This window comes from Trematomus bernacchii, unplaced genomic scaffold (assembly GCF_902827165.1).
Source record: "Trematomus bernacchii unplaced genomic scaffold, fTreBer1.1, whole genome shotgun sequence".
Classification (NCBI taxonomy): domain Eukaryota; kingdom Metazoa; phylum Chordata; class Actinopteri; order Perciformes; family Nototheniidae; genus Trematomus; species Trematomus bernacchii.
Genome location: NW_022987769.1, coordinates 344,751 through 363,774, shown reverse-complemented (window position 1 = coordinate 363,774; position 19,024 = coordinate 344,751). Strand labels below are relative to the sequence as shown.

The following is a 19,024-nucleotide window of genomic DNA, read 5'->3' as shown; positions in this document are numbered from 1 at the left end:
GACCTGCTGTACATTATTACACTACACTCACCCTGGACTTGATGTTAAGGTGACCTGCTGTACATGATTACACTACACTCACCCAGGACTTGATGTTAAGGTGACCTGCTGTACATTATTACACTACACTCACCCAGGACTTGATGTTAAGGTGACCTGCTGTACATTATTACAGTACACTCACCCAGGACTTGATGTTAAGGTGACCTGCTGTACATTATTACAGTTAATTGATTCATTAATTAATTGCAAATGTCCCCTCTGTGGGACTGATAAAGGTATTCTGATGAACTCACCCAGAACCTTGACGTTGACGAACAGGGCCTTCTCTCCCGCCGGGCTGCGCACCGACAGGCAGTATTTGCCCGAGTCGTTGCGTGTGCTGTCGGGGATGATGAGGAAGGTCATGGTGTCGATGATGTCCACCTTCCCTTTCCTCGCCACGTTGTCCAGGCCCATCCTCCTCCAGCTAACTGTAGGAGGGGGTCGGCCTCTGACGGTGGCGCACAGCCTGATGGGGCAGCCGGCTCGCACCGACAGGCCCTGCTTCAGGTTTGCGTCAAGATCTACTTCTGGAGCCTCTGTGGGGAGGAGCAGGCCACAAGTTACACTTTGTTCAGGGCTTTAAAACACTTTGGCTGAAAGAAAGCTTTATCATGTCATGAATCAATCTCAAAGAATTGGGAACTAGGAACTACACATTTGAAGAAAAAGAAATCTGGACAGTTTTTGATTTCTATTGTTACTCACACATTCATATTTATTTCTTTGCAAGGATGCTCATTTACCAACATGGAAAAGTAATTGAGTTTTAAATGTAACTTGTGTTAAGCTGTAGGGGCCCTAGTTCCTTTTGAGTGGGACTATTCGCTCCTCTAGTTCCGATACAGGAAATGTAAAACTAAAAAAGTCCTCACCTAGGATCTCCTTGGGGATCACAGGTGCCTCCAGTTCGCAGGGCAGGCTCATGCCGACCTGGTTCTGGGCCGAGACCCTGAACACGTACAAATTCTGTTGGTCCAGACTGGAGACGGTGAACTCGCACACCACCAGCTGAGCCGCCACGTTGCACCTCTTCCAGCCGTCGTCTCCTTTCTTGGCGCTTCCATGCAGCCTCAACTCCACAACGTATCCGATGATGGGAGCCCCACCGTCGGACACAGGCTTGGTCCAGCCCAGAGAGACGCTAGACTTTGTGCTGTCCACGACCTTCAGGTTGGTGGGAGGCGCTGGAGGCTCTGGAGGAACACAGGAGGATGTGTGAAGCTAAATGACTCCTTCTAAAGATCTATATGTTAATCGGCAGCTGTACACTATGGGCTGTGCATTATGTGGGAACCGAGTGTTATTCTCAACTTGCTTACAATGTAGAATAACATACATCATTATTTTGTTTAACTTGTTTTTCTGTGCTTCATCTCAACAAATAACAATGTCTGTTTTACATCTGGCGGATAAAGCAATTCTGATTCTGATATCAACATTAATATTGGTTACGTACCAACTGTGTCCCTGGCGGTGATGGCGAGTGAAGGCTTGCTTGCGCTGCCAATGCCAATTTCATTAACCGCCTTGACTCTGTACTGGTAGTCGTGGAGGGGCAGGAGTCCGGTCACGGTGTAACGTGTTGAAGGGATTGGTTCCTTGATGACAGGAGACCACCTCACGGCGTGCTCCTCCCTCTTCTCCAACAGATAACCGATGATGGACTTTCCGCCGTCCTTTTCGGGCTCAGACCACTCCACCGTCATCTCGTGCTTGCCGATCTTGGTGATCCCTGGTGCCTCCGGAGCGCCAGGTACACTGAACTGGGTGCCGGCCACGATGGCTTCACTCTCCTCCGCGGGCCCAGGACCCATCTTGTTCTCAGCACGGACTCTGAAGATATACTCGTTGCCCTCGGTGAGACGAGTGACTTTAGCTTTGTTGGTAATGATGGCGTTAGAGTGGACTGACCAGACTCCCCTCTTGGTTTCACATTTCTCAACAATGTAGTTGTAGATTTCGCAGCCGCCATCATCCTCTGGGACTTCCCAGGACAGATGGCACCGGTCAGTGGTGATACCAGACACCTTCAGATCCATGACGGGGCCGGGTCTATCCAAGACATTAACCTTAGCATGAGCAGAGGCGGTTCCTGCACTGTTGGAGGCAGTGACAAGATATGTACCACTGTCTGTGCGTCTGGCAGCGGTTATCAGCAGCTTTGAGAAGTCGGTTCCAGATTCCAGCGTATGCCTGAGGCCCTTCCTTATCTCGCGGGTTTCCTCATCTTTGTTCCATTTGATGACAGGCTGGGGCTTGCCCTTCACTATCGCCTCGATATGAATGGAGTCTCCTGCCTTGACCACGAGTGTTGCGTCCAGTTTGATCTTGACCTCAGGCTCCACAAGCTGTTCCTTTACCAGGACTTCAGGTGTGGTCACCCAGTTGCTCTCGCCCCCCTCGTTCTTCGTCTGTACTCTGAACTGGTACAACTGGTTTTCGATGCACCTGTCAGCCATGAAGTAGGTCTCCTTGATAGCGCCCTTGTGAAGCCTCTCCCACTCCTCAGCCTCCTTTGGCTTCTTCTCAACATGATAAGCAATGTTACGGCTACCACCGTCGTAGTCAGGCTTCTTCCACTTGAGGAAGCAGAAGTCCTTGCCGATCTCAGCGATATGGAAGTCAATTGGTTCACCGGGCTTCTCGATGGGATCCACTGCCAGCACAGGCTCTTTGGACTCAATGGCTGGACCAGCACCGATCTTGTTCTCTGCGCTGACACGGAAAAAGTACTCGCAGCCTTCAGTTAGAGGGGCCTTCATCTGGCGCTTGGTGCAGTCATTGGCGACTACAGTCCATGCTCTCTGGCTGGGCTGACGGCACTCAATAATGTACTGATTGATCTCTGTTCCTCCGTTGTCCTCTGGGTTTTCCCAGGACACCATGCAGGACTTCTTTGTGGCGTAGGCCACTCTTAGGTTCTGGCAAGGTCCTGGTGTGTCCAGGACATTGACGATAATGGTGGCCTGTGCTTGTCCACTGCTGTTCTTGGCGAGAATGGCATATTTACCATAGTCTGACCTGACGGCCTCGTTGATGACGAGTTCACACATTGGGTAGTTGTTGTTAATCTCGGTGCGTCTGTCCCGGGTCAGGGCTCTGGCATCTTTGGACCATGTGATCTCTGGGTCTGGTCGTCCCTTCACCCTGGTGATCAAACTTATGATCTGGCCTGCCCGGACTGTCAGAGAGTCACGGCAGGATGCGTCGACAACAACCTCAGGGGGCACCAAAATGTCCTTAGCTAAGACGGTCTCAGTCAGTTCCCTGGGTTCACTGTCTCCTACCTTGTTGGTGGCTTTGATGCGGATCCTGTACTCCATTCCTTCAATGAAGCCTTGCACTCTGAAGGCGCACATCTTGACAAGGTCCTTAGAGATTCTGTCCCACTGAGCGGACCCTGACTTCTGAACCTCTACCACATAGCCTAGAATAGGAGTGCCTCCGTCTCTGTTAGGCTTGGTCCAGCAGATGTCTGCATAGGACTTGCTCCAGTCCTTCAGTTTAAGATTGCCAGGGGGTCCAGGTTTAGTGATGGCACGAGTGGCCTTTACGGGATTGGAGTTCATAGAAGGCCCGCTGATACCGGCAACATTCTCTGCAAACACTCTGAACTCGTAGCTGTTGCCTTCAAACAGGCCTGAGACTCTGTATCTGAGGTCCAGCACAGGAGTCTTGTTGACACGGATCCACTTTCCTGTCATTTCTCTGCGTTCAATCACATATCCACTGATGGGGCTGCCTCCATCGTAGTCCGGCAGGGTCCACTCCACTGTCACAGCGTTCTCTGTGATATCAGAGCACTCTGGCGGGCCTGGAGGACCGGGAGGGTTGAACATGTGCTTGGCAATAGTGGGAGGACTCTCGAGCCCTGCACCAAGGCCAATCTTGTTCTCTGCTCGGACGCGTACGATGTACTCACGACCCTTCTCCAACCGGGACACCTTAGCCTTGGTGCTGGTGCCGCCGGAGCTAACCACGGACCAGGGCTCCCACGGCTTCTTCACATCCTTCTTTTCCACCACGTAGTTTATGATGGGCGTGCCACCATCATCCTTGGGTGCCCTCCACTGGATCATCATGTAATCCGGGGTGACTTCCAAGATGTTGATGGGTGAGATGGGTGGACCGGGGAGATCCAGCACAGTGACGTGCAGAGCGACGGTCTTGCTTCCTGAGGGATTGGCCACGGTGAGAAGGTACTCTCCGGTGTCTCCTCTCTGGGTCTGTGGGATGCTGAGGATGGTGGAGCATCCAACAGTCTCAATGTTGAAGCGGCCTTCAGATACCACTTCCTTGCCATCGCACATCCATTTGGCCGTGGGAGTGGGGATACCGGTCATCCTAGCCGGCAGGGCAATAGGAGTGCCAGCTTTGACCACAAGACCCTCGATGAGCTTCACATCAACTTCAATAGTTGGTGGCACTGAAAGAGAAACAGAACCATGTTAGCGTGTTATCAGGCCTGTAAATGAAGACTTCCTCTGTTAGTTGTGGTCTCTTTGGTTTCAGTCGACTACGATTTCTTGAGTCAAATATGCTTTAGTTTTTTCATGCTGAATGACATTTCTGGTTTAGACAATATTTAAAGTGGACTTTTAGCATTATTCTTTGTGGATCATCCATTAGTTGTAAAATTGGTTTGGAGTGTTAGTCAATAAATACTCTCTAAAGTTAAGTTATTTTCGTCTTCAGATAAATATTTGCAACAATGTCTTGGACAAGTCAGTGAAATCAGTTGTTTTGCGGTTCCAAAAAGTGTCATTTTGTTTTATGGCTAACCTCATTCATTGTTATTGTATTTTTATTCCTACAATTTCTGTTGCAAATGAAAGAATAAAAGCTGTTTCTTACATGTCTTTTCCTGGCAGGTGATGGGGACGGTGGTGTCGGGCCGGCTCACGCCGATGGCGTTCTGGGACTTGACCCTGAAGCGGTAGGTCTTGCCCTCCATCAGGTTGGTGACGTGGGCGTGGTTGTCGCTGACGGTCTTGTAGGGGACCCAGTCGGTCTGGCCGTCCTCCTGGTGCTCCACGATGAAGCCGGTGATCTCGCTGCCCCCGGTACGTTCGGGCCACTCCCAGGCCAGCCACACCTCAGTCTTATCTGCATCAGTGTGGTGCAGGTTCTTGGGGGGGCCGGGGGGGTCTGGAAGAGAGGAAAGAAGAAGTTAGTGGTGATTATTGGGAGTTCTACCATATATCGGAGGCTGTGGCTCAGTGGGTTAGTGCGCTGATCTTCGAATCAGAGGATAGCAAGTTCGAATACCACAGCAGTCAGCATGTCGTTGTGTTCCTGAGACACTTCACCCCAAAGTGCTCCTGTGGGGATTGTCCACAGTACTGAGTATGTTAGTCGCTTTGGATAAAAGCGTCTAACAAGTGACATGTCATGTGATGTAATGTCCTTTCTGTTTTATGATTGTGTTAGCTGATTCTAAAAATGTTTTAGTGAACTCACAGAGTGGGTCTAGGGCCTTGATGGGGGTCCGGGTCATCACGTAGGCGCTTTTGCCAAACTGGTTCTCAGCAGCCACCCTGAACAGGTACTGGATTCCCTCCATCAGGTACAGCGCCATCAGACTGGGCTTCTTATTGGATGCAGAGACGGGGACCCACTGGTCGGACGCCACGTCCTTCTTCTCCACCACGTAGTGCGAGATGACAGCGCCACCGTTGTCCTCGGGGGCCTTCCATGTCAGGTAGGCGGACTCGCTGGTGATCTCGGAGATCACCAGGTCTCTAGGAGGGGAAGGCTTGTCTGGAGGAAACAAGGTAGGTAGAGGTAGAATCAAATGTGCTTCACAAGTAATGAAATACCTGAGAGCTGCTGAGCTAGCTGCTAACATGATGACTAACCAAAAGTTAGCCGCTAAATGCAAATATGCTATCTAGCCTGAAATTAACTGCTAACATGCCAACTACCTTGAACTAAGCTGCTTACATGCAAACTAGCCTGAAGATATATGCTAACTGCTAACATGGAAACTAGCCTAAAGTTTCTTTCCACATCTGGTGGGCATTTTACTTACTCAGAACAAGCACGACCACGGTGATGGACTTCTTGCCGACAGCGTTCTCCGCGGTGAGGGTGTAGTTGCCGGAGTCGGCGCGGGTGCTCTTGGGGATGAAGACCTTGCTGCCGCTGGCAGTGACGGCCACGGTGATGTGAGCGGGGACGTCTCCGTCATCCTTCTTCCAGCTGACGGTGGGCGTGGGCACTCCCTTGATGGTGGCGCTCAGCGTGATGTCGGATCCCAGCATGGCGAGGTGGTCCCGCGCCATGTTGGCGTCCAGCAGCAGCTCAGGTTCCTCTGTGGACAATAAAAACACAGAATTTAACATTTAAAGAAAGTTTTTAATACATTTTAAAAGGAAGATTTATCCATTTGTACATGAACAGTTTTATTTTGCTAACCAGCTGATCAATAGAAAACACTTATGATGCTTTCGAGAAAAAATCTATCTGTTCTATCATTTAATTATATTCTATTTCAAAATGTTGAATTTAAAGGTGGGGTAGGTACGTTTGAGAAACCGGCTCGAGATACACTTGTTATTATATTCCATGGAATGCTCTTAACATCCCGATAGCAATGAATATCTGAAGTGCTTTGACAAAAGATCCATAAACAAATATCATCTGTGGAAGCCGTAGTACTGTAAAAAACACGACCAATCATCTGAGCCGGTCCGGCCTACCTGCCTGTCAGCCTTATCTCATGCCCTCATTGGTCATGTGCGCGTTCGTGTGTGTTGGAGGAGGGGCTCTGTAAGGAAGTCTGAAGGAAGGGGCAGATTTTTTCGGGTTGTGTATTTTCAAATCCTAGCGCACTCGAGCTGGTTTCTCCAAAATGACATACCCCACCTTTAAATAATATTATAGTTACAAATTTGAAACTAGATTTTTTTCTGAAACTGAGGCACATACATTTAGCAGCTAGCTACATTTGTGTGCATCCTGTCCATCAGTTATCATAATTTCATGACGTACTGAGACAACATAATATGTATTTTTAACAAATGAAGCAAATGACAAATAATATAATGTTATTGACCAGTATGTTTTGGTATCATCTATCTATTCGAAATGAATCTGAAACGTGTCAACCAGAGAGGCGTACCCATCCTGTCGTGCACTTTGACGCTGGTCTTAACAAAGGCGGGGTCAGATTTGCCGGCGGCGTTGACTGTGAATATCCTGAAGTTGTACTCTTTTCCATCCTCCAGGCCCGTCACCACGTAGTGAAGGTCGGGGCACTGCTCCGGGGTCTCGTTCGCCGGAAGCCACTCCACGGCGCCGGGATTCTGGTACTCCACCAGGTAGCCGAAGATACGACCCTTCCCGTCGTGGCGAGGCATCTTCCACCTCAGGCTGACCGAGTCCTTGGTCTTGTCGTAGGACTCGGGGGTCACGGGGGGGCTGGGGCACACTGCAGGGGGAAACATAGGAACAAGAATCAACAACGTGTTTAGTGTCAAAGGTCTTTTATGGAGGAGTAAGTGAAGTGTAAGTACAGAGCTGTAAACATTTAGCAAGACAATTCATGCTGCTGCTAATGAAGATAAAGAGCTAAGTCATCAATTTAAATCATTTTAAGATATTTATTTTTTTAAGATATGTATTATTTAACATCGGAAAAGAGTAGCTAAAAACAATAAAAAACGATAAATAAATGTCTTAAAGGTCCCATGTCATGCTTTTCTGGTTATTACCCGTCCCCTTGTGTTATGAAGGTTTTTCTGCATGTGAACGGTGTGCAGAGTCACAAACCCTCAAAGTACACCCTGTAGCGAGTAAAACTCTAACACAGAGAAGACCTCCCTAAAACGCCTCGTTGGAGATTCTCATGTTCTTCCTGAGCATCGTGACGTCTGGATACCCAGTAGCCACGCCCAGAGCTATGACGCGATACGGTCATGCCGTACCCGGAACCAAATGGACCAATCCGTGGAGCCGTTACGTTACGTCCGCGGAGCCGTTACGTTAAGGCTCTGTACTCCACTACCACCCACCACCCCCGCCCCCCCCCGTTGACATTCGTGAAGCTCTGTACTCCACTACCCCCCGCCCCACCCCCACCCCCGTTGACATTCGTGATACAGAGGGCTTCATGGGAACTTTGAGGGGAGCCAGAAGTTGGAGTACCAAACACTGACTCCAGGTGCTCATCTGAGTACCTCACTGAGAAAGTTGTGTGCACCCCTGACAATATAAATGTATTCTAGTATACCTCAACAATGGAATTATGATCAGTGGAAATGGCCATGACATGGGACCTTTAATACAATGCTTATATTTAGCATGGAGATAAATTAGATAATACTAAATACTAATAACTAATGCTAAATAACAATACTACAAAATGCTAAATGCGATGCTAATATTTTATCCAGACATAACAATGATAATAATAATAACTAATTAATAATTCTCTATAAAAATGTGTCATTCAATTCAATTCTAATATAATATATCTATATATCTAACACCAAATATAAATAAAATGCTTATATTTTGCATTGTCTTACGAAACCAAATGTAATCATGCAGGAGGAGTTTTTTGTAATTATACAAGAAGAATGACGTAGGATGTAATAGATAAAACATCTGTAATAATAATAAATATTTACTAAAAATAAATCGAAATATTAGAGTGCAGCTCTTACCGATGGGGTCCTTGGCGAGGATGGGTTTGGAGGGGACGCTGGGGTCCCCGGTGCCCAGCTCGTTTTCGGCCATCACCCTGAACTCGTACTCGCAGCCCTCCACCAGGTCCTGCACGCGGTACTGGGTGGCGGGGTACAGCGGCTCCCTGGTGACCCGGGACCATCTCTTGGCGGCAGGCTCCTTCTTCTCCAGGATGTAGTTGGTGATGGGCTTCCCTCCGTCGCGGGGCCGGGTCCACAGCACCAGGGCGTTGGTGGCGTACACCTCCCTGACCGTGGGCATCTCGGGGGCCTCAGGGACCCCTGCAGGGAGCACACAGGGTTATCAGGTGTATCCAAGTACTTTTACTCCAGTACTGATAGTATAATAATAACACATGGGATTTTTCTAATGCGCCAAGACGCTTAACATCAAATCAGAACAGAAACAATTCAAAGATAAAGTATGAGTTGGATCTTTCAGTGTAACAGGCGTACTATTCCCTTACAGTTACTTACATTACATTATTACTCGTATTATTTGCTACAATACATTTTCAAATAAAGATCAATATACTATAACTAGCTATAGGTAACTAGTAGTTGTAACAGATTATATATTGAAGGTACCCCTCCCAACCCTGGTCTTAACGTACTGAACAGATCTTTGGCTCTCATCTCCTCGGACTCCAGCGGGTCGCTGATGCCGTACATGTTCTCCGCAGAGATCCTCATGATGTACTCACGGCCCTCCGTCAGCTTCGGGATCTGAGAGAAAACACCCACCACAGAGAAAAGTTGTTAGAAACAGACCCCCACTAGGGATAAAACATGCTCAGGAGTCTGGTGGACAGGAGTCTGGCTGGGGTTTGGTGGACAGGAGTCAGGCTGGGGTTTGGTGGACAGGAGTCAGGCTGGGGTTTGGTGGACAGGAGTCTGGCTGGGGTTTGGTGGACAGGAGTCTGGCTGGGGTTTGGTGGACAGGAGTCTGGCTGGGGTTTGGTGGACAGGAGTCTGGCTGGGGTTTGGTGGACAGGAGTCTGGTGGACAGGAGTCTGGTGGACAGGAGTCTGGTGTAGTCTGGTGGACAGGAGTCTGGTGGACAGGAGTCTGGTGTAGTCTGGTGGACAGGAGTCTGGTGGACAGGAGTCTGGTGGACAGGAGTCTGGTGGACAGGAGTCTGGTGTAGTCTGGTGGACAGGAGTCTGGTGGACAGGAGTCTGGTGTAGTCTGGTGGACAGGAGTCTGGTGGACAGGAGTCTGGTGGACAGGAGTCTGGCTGGGGTTTGGTGGACAGGAGTCTGGTGGACAGGAGTCTGGTGTAGTCTGGTGGACAGGAGTCTGGTGGACAGGAGTCTGGTGGACAGGAGTCTGGCTGGGGTTTGGTGGACAGGAGTCTGGTGGACAGGAGTCTGGCTGGGGTTTGGTGGACAGGAGTCTGGTGGACAGGAGTCTGGCTGGGGTTTGGTGGACAGGAGTCTGGTGGACAGGAGTCTGGCTGGGGTTTGGTGGACAGGAGTCTGGTGGACAGGAGCCTGGCTGGGGTTTGGTGGACAGGAGTCTGGTGGACAGGAGTCTGGTGGACAGGAGTCTGGTGTAGTCTGGTGGACAGGAGTCTGGATGGGGTTTTGCTCACCTTGCAGAAGGTCTTGGTGTTGGCGGAGGTGACGGTGGTCCAGGCCTCGCGGTTGGTGTCTCTCTGCTCGATTATGTAGTTGGAGACGTCTACGCCGCCGCTGTCCAGAGGAGGTTTCCAGGAGATCACCATGAACTCCCTGTGCACCTCCTCAAACACCACGGGGCCGACAGGGGGGGTTGGGCGGTCTGCAGGGAGGAGACCATGTGATCAACCGATACCGCGATAAATATCTACCCCTTCTTTCTATCATCCATATCCTATTCTGTTACTGCCTCTTTGGACGTATTCATATGGTGTTTGGCTGAGGTCACTTCTGTGTTTTGTAGGAAAATATGTTTATATTTCTTAGTTTACAATATCTAATCTAATATATAATCTGATCAGTTTCTGATATTATTTTCAAAGCGATACTTTGCTGCTTGACCTGATTGAACCAAAAATAATTGTATTTTTCATTTTTATTAGGATTCAAATGTATTTTAATCTAAAATTATTAATCATTTTTCATTTTCACAGTTTAATCTAAATTCAAACAAATTGTATATATTTAAAAAAAATATATATATTTTTTACATCTTTTTCTATTTTTCCTCTTACCATTTTTCCATTTTAATCCACTGATTATTTAATATTATATTTATCCTTTTATCTTATATTGTAGTTTCTTGCTTTTAAGTTTTCTTCAACCATTTTTATATCAAAAATCAAATTCTTTGCATCTGAAAACCTACTAATAGTACTAAAACGGGTGGTGTCCCGCAGGGGTCTATGCATGGACCTTTTCTTTTTCTGTCTAATTCATGGATTCAGCTGCTGCACTTCATCTTTATTAATACGATGTTACGCCGGCTGGTATCAGCATCTGTACGTACCGACCACGGTGATGTTGCAGACCCCTTTCCTGGAGCCGGTGCTGTTCTCCACCACCACCACGTATCTGCCGCTGTGTCTGCGCTCCGCCTTCATCAGGCCCAGAGACATGGTGGTCAGCGTGTTCTTGAACATCACATGTTTGTCGGCCTTCAGCTCCTCGTCCTCGTGGTACCACAGGATGGACGGGAACGGTTTCCCGGTGTAGCGGCCCTGCAGCAGGCAGCTCTCGCCCACACGGATCACGATCGCATCGCGGAAGTCCAGCTCGATGGTGGGCGGCTCTGTGAGACAGGGAGACTGATTGTGAGCTGATATTGAAAGTACCAGTGCTACTAGTTTATAACAACTGCACGGCTCTTTCCTTCCAAAGGAGATATATCATCGAGTTGTTGTTTACATATTTTTATTCAGAGTTTTTCTTTTCTACTTTTGTATTTCTATGATTTTCTCTGACCGTGTTTATGTTACTATATTTTTTTACGTTATTATAGTTTTCTATCTGTGTTTTTAATTTTTGTTTTACTTTTATGTATGCACCACAACACCAAGTCAAATTCCTCGTAAGTGTCAAACTACCTGGTAATAAACATGGTTCTGGTTCTGGTTCTGATTCTGATTCTGGTTCTGATTCTGGTTCTGATTCTGGTTCTGATTCTGATTTTGGTTCTGATTCTGATTCTGTTTCTGGTTCTGGTTCTGATTCTGTTTCTGTTTCTGGTTCTGATTCTGATTTTGGTTCTGATTCTGATTCTGTTTCTGGTTCTGATTCTGGTTCTGATTCTGATTTTGGTTCTGATTCTGATTCTGTTTCTGGTTCTGGTTCTGATTCTGTTTCTGTTTCTGGTTCTGATTCTGATTCTGGTTCTGATTCTGATTTTGGTTCTGATTCTGATTCTGGTTCTGATTCTGTTTCTGGTTCTGGTTCTGGTTCTGATTCTGATTCTGGTTCTGATTCTGGTTCTGATTCTGATTCTGATTTTGGTTCTGATTCTGATTCTGTTTCTGGTTCTGTTTCTGGTTCTGATTCTGATTCTGGTTCTGATTCTGATTTTGGTTGTGATTCTGATTCTGTTTCTGGTTCTGGTTCTGATTCTGTTTCTGTTTCTGGTTCTGATTCTGATTCTGGTTCTGATTCTGATTTTGGTTCTGATTCTGATTCTGGTTCTGATTCTGATTCTGGTTCTGATTCTGGTTCTGATTCTGGTTCTGGTTCTGATTCTGATTTTGGTTCTGATTCTGATTCTGTTTCTGGTTCTGGTTCTGATTCTGTTTCTGGTTCTGATTCTGGTTCTGATTCTGATTTTGGTTCTGATTCTGATTCTGTTTCTGGTTCTGGTTCTGATTCTGTTTCTGTTTCTGGTTCTGATTCTGGTTCTGATTCTGATTTTGGTTCTGATTCTGATTCTGGTTCTGATTTTGGTTCTGGTTCTGATGAGATATGCATGGAAATACCCCTGAGATGACCTGCTGATTTGAATCTCCTGAAACTCACCAAGCTCGTCCTTGCAGGTGATGGGTTTGGTGCTGAAGGACGGCTTGCTGGGCCCGACCTCGTTGACGGCGATGACCCTGAACTCGAAGGTGTCGCCCTCCCGCAGACCGTCGAACGTGAACTTCCTCTCCATCAGAGCGTCTTTGGTCAGACGGCTGAACTTGTCTTTGCCGATCATGCGCGCCTCCAGCATGTACATGATGATCTCCGAGCCGCCGTCGAACTTCGGGGCTTTCCAGGTGATGCTGATCAGGTCCTTGGTGACCTTGGTGACCTCCAGCTCCTCAGGGCGGTCCGGCACACCTGGGGGGGGACAGGTACACTTTATATCTGCAGATCAAGAACTCCTTAAGAAGGTTTTTAACTGTCTGGATAATACATTACATGTCACTTAGACTCTTTTACCCAAAGCAACTTACATACATTCAGTACTTTGGGAAATCCGCTCAGGAGGAATTTGGGTTGGGGGTGAAGTGTCTTGCTCAGGGACATATTTATAGATACAAAGTTGGACTTCTGACTTCATAATGTTTCCTTTTTTACAAAAACTTCAAAATTATGATTTTTTTCTTTTGTTGACATCCAAATTTATCTTGAAAATAGTTTTTAGACTTTCAGTTTAAATGTGTTCTACAATCTCAGACACACAGGATCTGCAGATGGGAACTAGCTATGGGATTATTTAAATTATATTATATTTGACTTGATTATAGGACTGACTGTTTCTAATTTATCAATGAAATCCTGACTTCTCTAAATGCCCCTCCTCTCATGGTTCAGACTTCCTGATTGTAGATGGACTCACTCATGGGTTCTTTGACGAGGATCTCGGCGGCGGTGCACATGAAGGGTCCGAGCCCAATGGCGTTCTCGGCGGCGACTCTGAAGAAGTAGGACTTGCCGGTGGTGAGGCCCTGAGCCACGGCGTTCTGCCGGCTGGCGGTGAAGGACACAGCGGTCCAGGCCTTACGCTCGGCCTCACGCTTCTCCACGATGTAGTTGCTGATGGGCGAGCCTCCGTCGTTCTCCGGGAAGAACCAGCTGAGTTTACAGGACTCGCTGCTCAGGTTCTCCGCACTGAAGGGGATTCCCACAGGCCCGGGGACGTCTGAGGGGGAAACGGAGGGTTATTAGGCATTTCTGTGTAGGTCCCTGAAGGCAGCTAATGGTAGGCTATAAAGGAGCTACAGCACGGTCACATGACTTCACAACACCACCGCTAAGCTAAAGGCGGCTAATGTTGGGCTATAAAGGAACTACAGCACGGTCACATGACTTCACGTCACCACCGCTAAGCTAAAGGCGGCTAATGTTGGGCTATAAAGGAACTACAGCACGGTCACATGACTTCACGTCACCACCGCTAAGCTAAAGGCGGCTAATGTTGGGCTACAAAGGAACTACAGTACGGTCACATGACTTCACGTCACCACCGCTAAGCTAAAGGCGGCTAATGTTGGGCTACAAAGGAACTACAGCACGGTCACATGACTTCACGTCACCACCGCTAAGCTAAAGGTGGCTAATGTTGGGCTACAAAGGAACTACAGCACGGTCACATGACTTCACGTCACCACCGCTAAGCTAAAGGCGGCTAATGTTGGGCTACAAAGGAACTACAGCACGGTCACATGACTTCACGTCACCACCGCTAAGCTAAAGGTGGCTAATGTTGAGCTATAAAGGAACTACAGCACGGTCACATGACTTCACGTCACCATCGCTAAGCTAAAGGTGACTAATGTTGAGCTATAAAGGAACTACAGCACGGTCACATGACTTCACGTCACCACCGCTAAGCTAAAGGAGGCTAATGTTGGGCTATAAAGGAACTACAGCACGGTCACGTGACTTCACGTCACCACCGCTAAGCTAAAGGTGGCTAATGTTGGGCTATAAAGGAACTACAGCACGGTCACATGACTTCACGTCACCACCGCTAAGCTAAAGGTGGCTAATGTTGGGCTATAAAGGAACTACAGCACGGTCACATGACTTCACGTCACCACCGCTAAGCTAAAGGTGGCTAATGTTGGGCTATAAAGAAACTACTGCACGGTCACATGACTTCACGTCACCACCGCTAAGCTAAAGGGGGCTAATGTTGGGCTATAAAAGAACTACAGCACGGTCACATGACTTCACGTCACCACCGCTAAGCTAAAGGTGACTAATGTTGGGCTATAAAGGAACTACAGCACGGTCACATGACTTCACGTCACCACCGCTAAGCTAAAGGAGGCTAATGTTGGGCTATAAAGGAACTACAGCACGGTCACATGACTTCACGTCACCACCGCTAAGCTAAAGGAGGCTAATGTTGGGCTATAAAGGAACTACAAGCACGGTCACATGACTTCACGTCACCACCGCTAAGCTAAAGGAGGCTAATGTTGGGCTATAAAGGAACTACAGCACGGTCACATGACTTCACGTCACCACCGCTAAGCTAAAGGTGGCTAATGTTGGGCTATAAAGGAACTACAGCACGGTCACATGACTTCACGTCACCACCGCTAAGCTAAAGGCGGCTAATGTTGGGCTATAAAGGAACTACAGCACGGTCACATGACTTCACGTCACCACCGCTAAGCTAAAGGTGGCTAATGTTGGGCTATAAAGGAACTACAGCACGGTCACATGACTTCACGTCACCACCGCTAAGCTAAAGGTGGCTAATGTTGGGCTACAAAGGAACTACAGTACGGTCACATGACTTCACGTCACCACCGCTAAGCTAAAGGCGGCTAATGTTGGGCTACAAAGGAACTACAGCACGGTCACATGACTTCACGTCACCACCGCTAAGCTAAAGGTGGCTAATGTTGGGCTACAAAGGAACTACAGCACGGTCACATGACTTCACGTCACCACCGCTAAGCTAAAGGCGGCTAATGTTGGGCTACAAAGGAACTACAGCACGGTCACATGACTTCACGTCACCACCGCTAAGCTAAAGGTGGCTAATGTTGAGCTATAAAGGAACTACAGCACGGTCACATGACTTCACGTCACCATCGCTAAGCTAAAGGAGGCTAATGTTGGGCTATAAAGGAACTACAGCACGGTCACGTGACTTCACGTCACCACCGCTAAGCTAAAGGTGGCTAATGTTGGGCTATAAAGGAACTACAGCACGGTCACATGACTTCACGTCACCACCGCTAAGCTAAAGGTGGCTAATGTTGGGCTATAAAGAAACTACTGCACGGTCACATGACTTCACGTCACCACCGCTAAGCTAAAGGTGGCTAATGTTGGGCTATAAAGGAACTACAGCACGGTCACATGACTTCACGTCACCACCGCTAAGCTAAAGGGGGCTAATGTTGGGCTATAAAAGAACTACAGCACGGTCACATGACTTCACGTCACCACCGCTAAGCTAAAGGTGACTAATGTTGGGCTATAAAGGAACTACAGCACGGTCACATGACTTCACGTCACCACCGCTAAGCTAAAGAAGGCTAATGTTGGGCTATAAAGGAACTACAGCATGGTCACATGACTTCACGTCACCACCGCTAAGCTAAAGGTGACTAATGTTGGGCTATAAAGGAACTACAGCACGGTCACATGACTTCACGTCACCACCGCTAAGCTAAAGGAGGCTAATGTTGGGCTATAAAGGAGCTACAGCACGGTCACATGACTTCACGTCACCACCGCTAAGCTAAAGGAGGCTAATGTTGGGCTATAAAGGAACTACAGCACGGTCACATGACTTCACGTCACCACCGCTAAGCTAAAGGAGGCTAATGTTGGGCTATAAAGGAACTACAGCACGGTCACATGACTTCACGTCACCACCGCTAAGCTAAAGGAGGCTAATGTTGGGCTATAAAGGAGCTACAGCACGGTCACATGACACACAACTGCTACACAGACCTTATTTCAGGATAACATGGAAAAAAAGACAACCAGATAACCATTGACCTTCAGACCATTGAGTCTCATGTGCCGGATCTGCTTACCCAGGACTTCCACAGTGATGTTCTTGGTCTTCTCTCCGCCGGCGTTCTTGGCGGTCAGCGTGTAGACGCCCAGGTGCTTCCTGGTGCAGGGTTTGATGACCAGAGACGAGCTGATGCCGGTCGTCTCCACCACTGCCTCTAGAGGCAGCGCGGCGCCATCTCGAGTCCATGTGACCTCGGGGGCCGGCTGGCCCGACACGTAGGCAATGATCCGGATCACTCCGCCGGCGTGGACCACCATCCTCTCCTTCACCGAGGCGTCCAGGTCCACCTCAGGAGCAACTGGGGAGGAGATCAGCGTTAGAGAAGGACGGTATGCAACATATTTAAGTCAGGAGAAGGGTCCCTCATTCATACTTCATGTCCAAATCTTCATAATTATTGGAGGTCAGAGATGGTAAAAGTACACACATCCTTTACTCAAGTAGAAGTACACACATCCTGTACTCAAGTAGAAGTACAGATACTCGTGTTTAAAAATACTCTGGTAAAAGTAGAAGTACTGACTAAACTTCTTTACTCAAGTCAAAGTAAAGAGGGCTTTGAAATGTACTTCAGTAAAAAGTACCCATAACTAGCAGCTGTTTTAAAGAGTACCTGACCTCCCTTTATATTAATAGAACAATAATGTCATTGTTAGCTAATGAATGTTTCCATGCTGAACAACGGCAACATGACAACGTTTTCATTGGTCCCTCTTCTTTAGAGAAGACCAGGAAATGATGGATACACGGATCGTGTTCAAATCAATAGGCACGCAATGACTCTAAAGAATATTTTTTTAACTGAATTAGAACACCCATTTACTTTCAACCACGATGACTAACATTCATCTCGACCTTTTCACATGTTTTTTGTTGTTGATGTTTCGTTTTTGCTTTTTGTGCTGTGATTTCAATCATCTGTTTGTCTATCATTTTAAATGTTTTTGTACGATTAATGTTGTCTTATTCTGTCGGGGGGGGGGTTAAAAGAAATGGAAAACCTGCACACCTGTTTTTTAGTGTCTGTTTACATCACATGTCACTTGTTCCATACTCTACACTGTCTCAGGGACACAACGACATGCTGACTGCAGTGGGGTTTGAACCTGTGACCCCTGATCCCAACACCAAGGCTCTGGCCACTGCGCCACACGCCAGGAAGGTGAGAGATGAGGATCTGTCTGAACTCTCAGAGCACTCACTGGTTCTGTCGTTGACCTCGAGCACCTCGGGAACCTCTCCCGGTTCTCCGTTACCGGCAGCGTTGAAAGCGGTCACCCTGAACTTGTATTTTCCGCCAGTCTTCAGGCCGGCGATCACCAGCCGGGTTCCGCGGATCTCCGTCTCTTTCGCCTGAAAACAGAAACAGGTCTCAGTTTCTACGATCAGCATCAGGGTCTCTAAAGTGTGAAGGCTCTCAGGAAAGTGTCCCACCTTCACCCAGGCCTCGGTGCCCTCCTCCTTGGACTCCACCCAGTAACCAATGATCTTGGAGCCTCCGTCCTTCAGGGGCGGGATCCAGTGCAGGTCCACAGAGGACTTGGTCCAATCAGAGATCTTGGGGGTGGGGGGAGAGGGCGGGGCTACAGGAGACAGACAGGTGTTAGCTTCCTGCTCGGTGTACAGAAACATGTGATTCTCTAATCTCAGACACAGGATTTATATCTGAAGACTCGTTAAGGGTTTTCGTAACTTTAATTATGTTGTCTCGCAATTTAACTGTTTTTAATTAAATTCACATCAAATTTAAATGTTGAAAAAATAATACATTCTGAGATGAATTTAACAATGATTTAAAAATGTCTAAACTCTGAATTTATCCTGAAAAATGTTAACTTTACTTGTAAAAACTTAAAAAAACATGATTTATTCAAAAAATCTGAATATTCATTCAAATGTTAGGAATAATCTCAGACACAGGATTTATATCTGAAGACAAGAAATCGTTAAGGGATTATTGAAATTATAGTTATATTGTCTGACAGTTTAACTGCTGGACAATTTTGTAACAAATTCACATTAATTACATAATTCTGAGATGGATAAAATAACTGATTCAAAATGTCTGAACTCTGAATTTATCCATAAAATGACTTATTTTTGCAAAAAATAAAAAAATAAAAGATTTTATTCTTTCTCTTTCTCTAATAACTGTGTTAATAATGCAGAGGCTCTTACAGATGGGGTCTCTGGCGAAGATGGGGTCTGTGAGGGCGCTGTAGGGCCCGGGCCCCGCGGCGTTGAGGGCGCAGACCCTGAACAGGTACTGCGAGCCCTCGATGAGCCCGGTCACGGTGAAGCTCTCGCCCATTCCCATTGGTCGGATCGGGTCCCGGGTCACTCGGGTCCAGCGCTTCCCGGTGGTCTCC

The 19,024-nt window shown here is 47.5% G+C and overlaps 1 protein-coding gene across 1 annotated transcript in view; it reads right to left on the bottom strand.

The window, feature by feature from the left end:
• LOC117496739 (titin-like) overlaps nucleotides 1-19,024 on the bottom strand; it is a gene marked incomplete at its 3' end in the record, with an annotated part of 221,578 nt that overhangs the window by 47,929 nt on the left and 154,625 nt on the right. Inside the window, 16 exon segments of the mRNA XM_034148477.1 lie at nucleotides 297-581; nucleotides 918-1,238; nucleotides 1,502-4,471; nucleotides 4,900-5,193; nucleotides 5,506-5,805; nucleotides 6,077-6,358; nucleotides 7,169-7,477; nucleotides 8,715-9,017; nucleotides 9,350-9,461; nucleotides 10,330-10,517; nucleotides 11,205-11,486; nucleotides 12,698-13,000; nucleotides 13,503-13,805; nucleotides 16,672-16,953; nucleotides 17,858-18,238; nucleotides 18,834-19,024. Coding sequence (XP_034004368.1) covers nucleotides 297-581; nucleotides 918-1,238; nucleotides 1,502-4,471; nucleotides 4,900-5,193; nucleotides 5,506-5,805; nucleotides 6,077-6,358; nucleotides 7,169-7,477; nucleotides 8,715-9,017; nucleotides 9,350-9,461; nucleotides 10,330-10,517; nucleotides 11,205-11,486; nucleotides 12,698-13,000; nucleotides 13,503-13,805; nucleotides 16,672-16,953; nucleotides 17,858-18,238; nucleotides 18,834-19,024 — 7,106 coding nt within the window.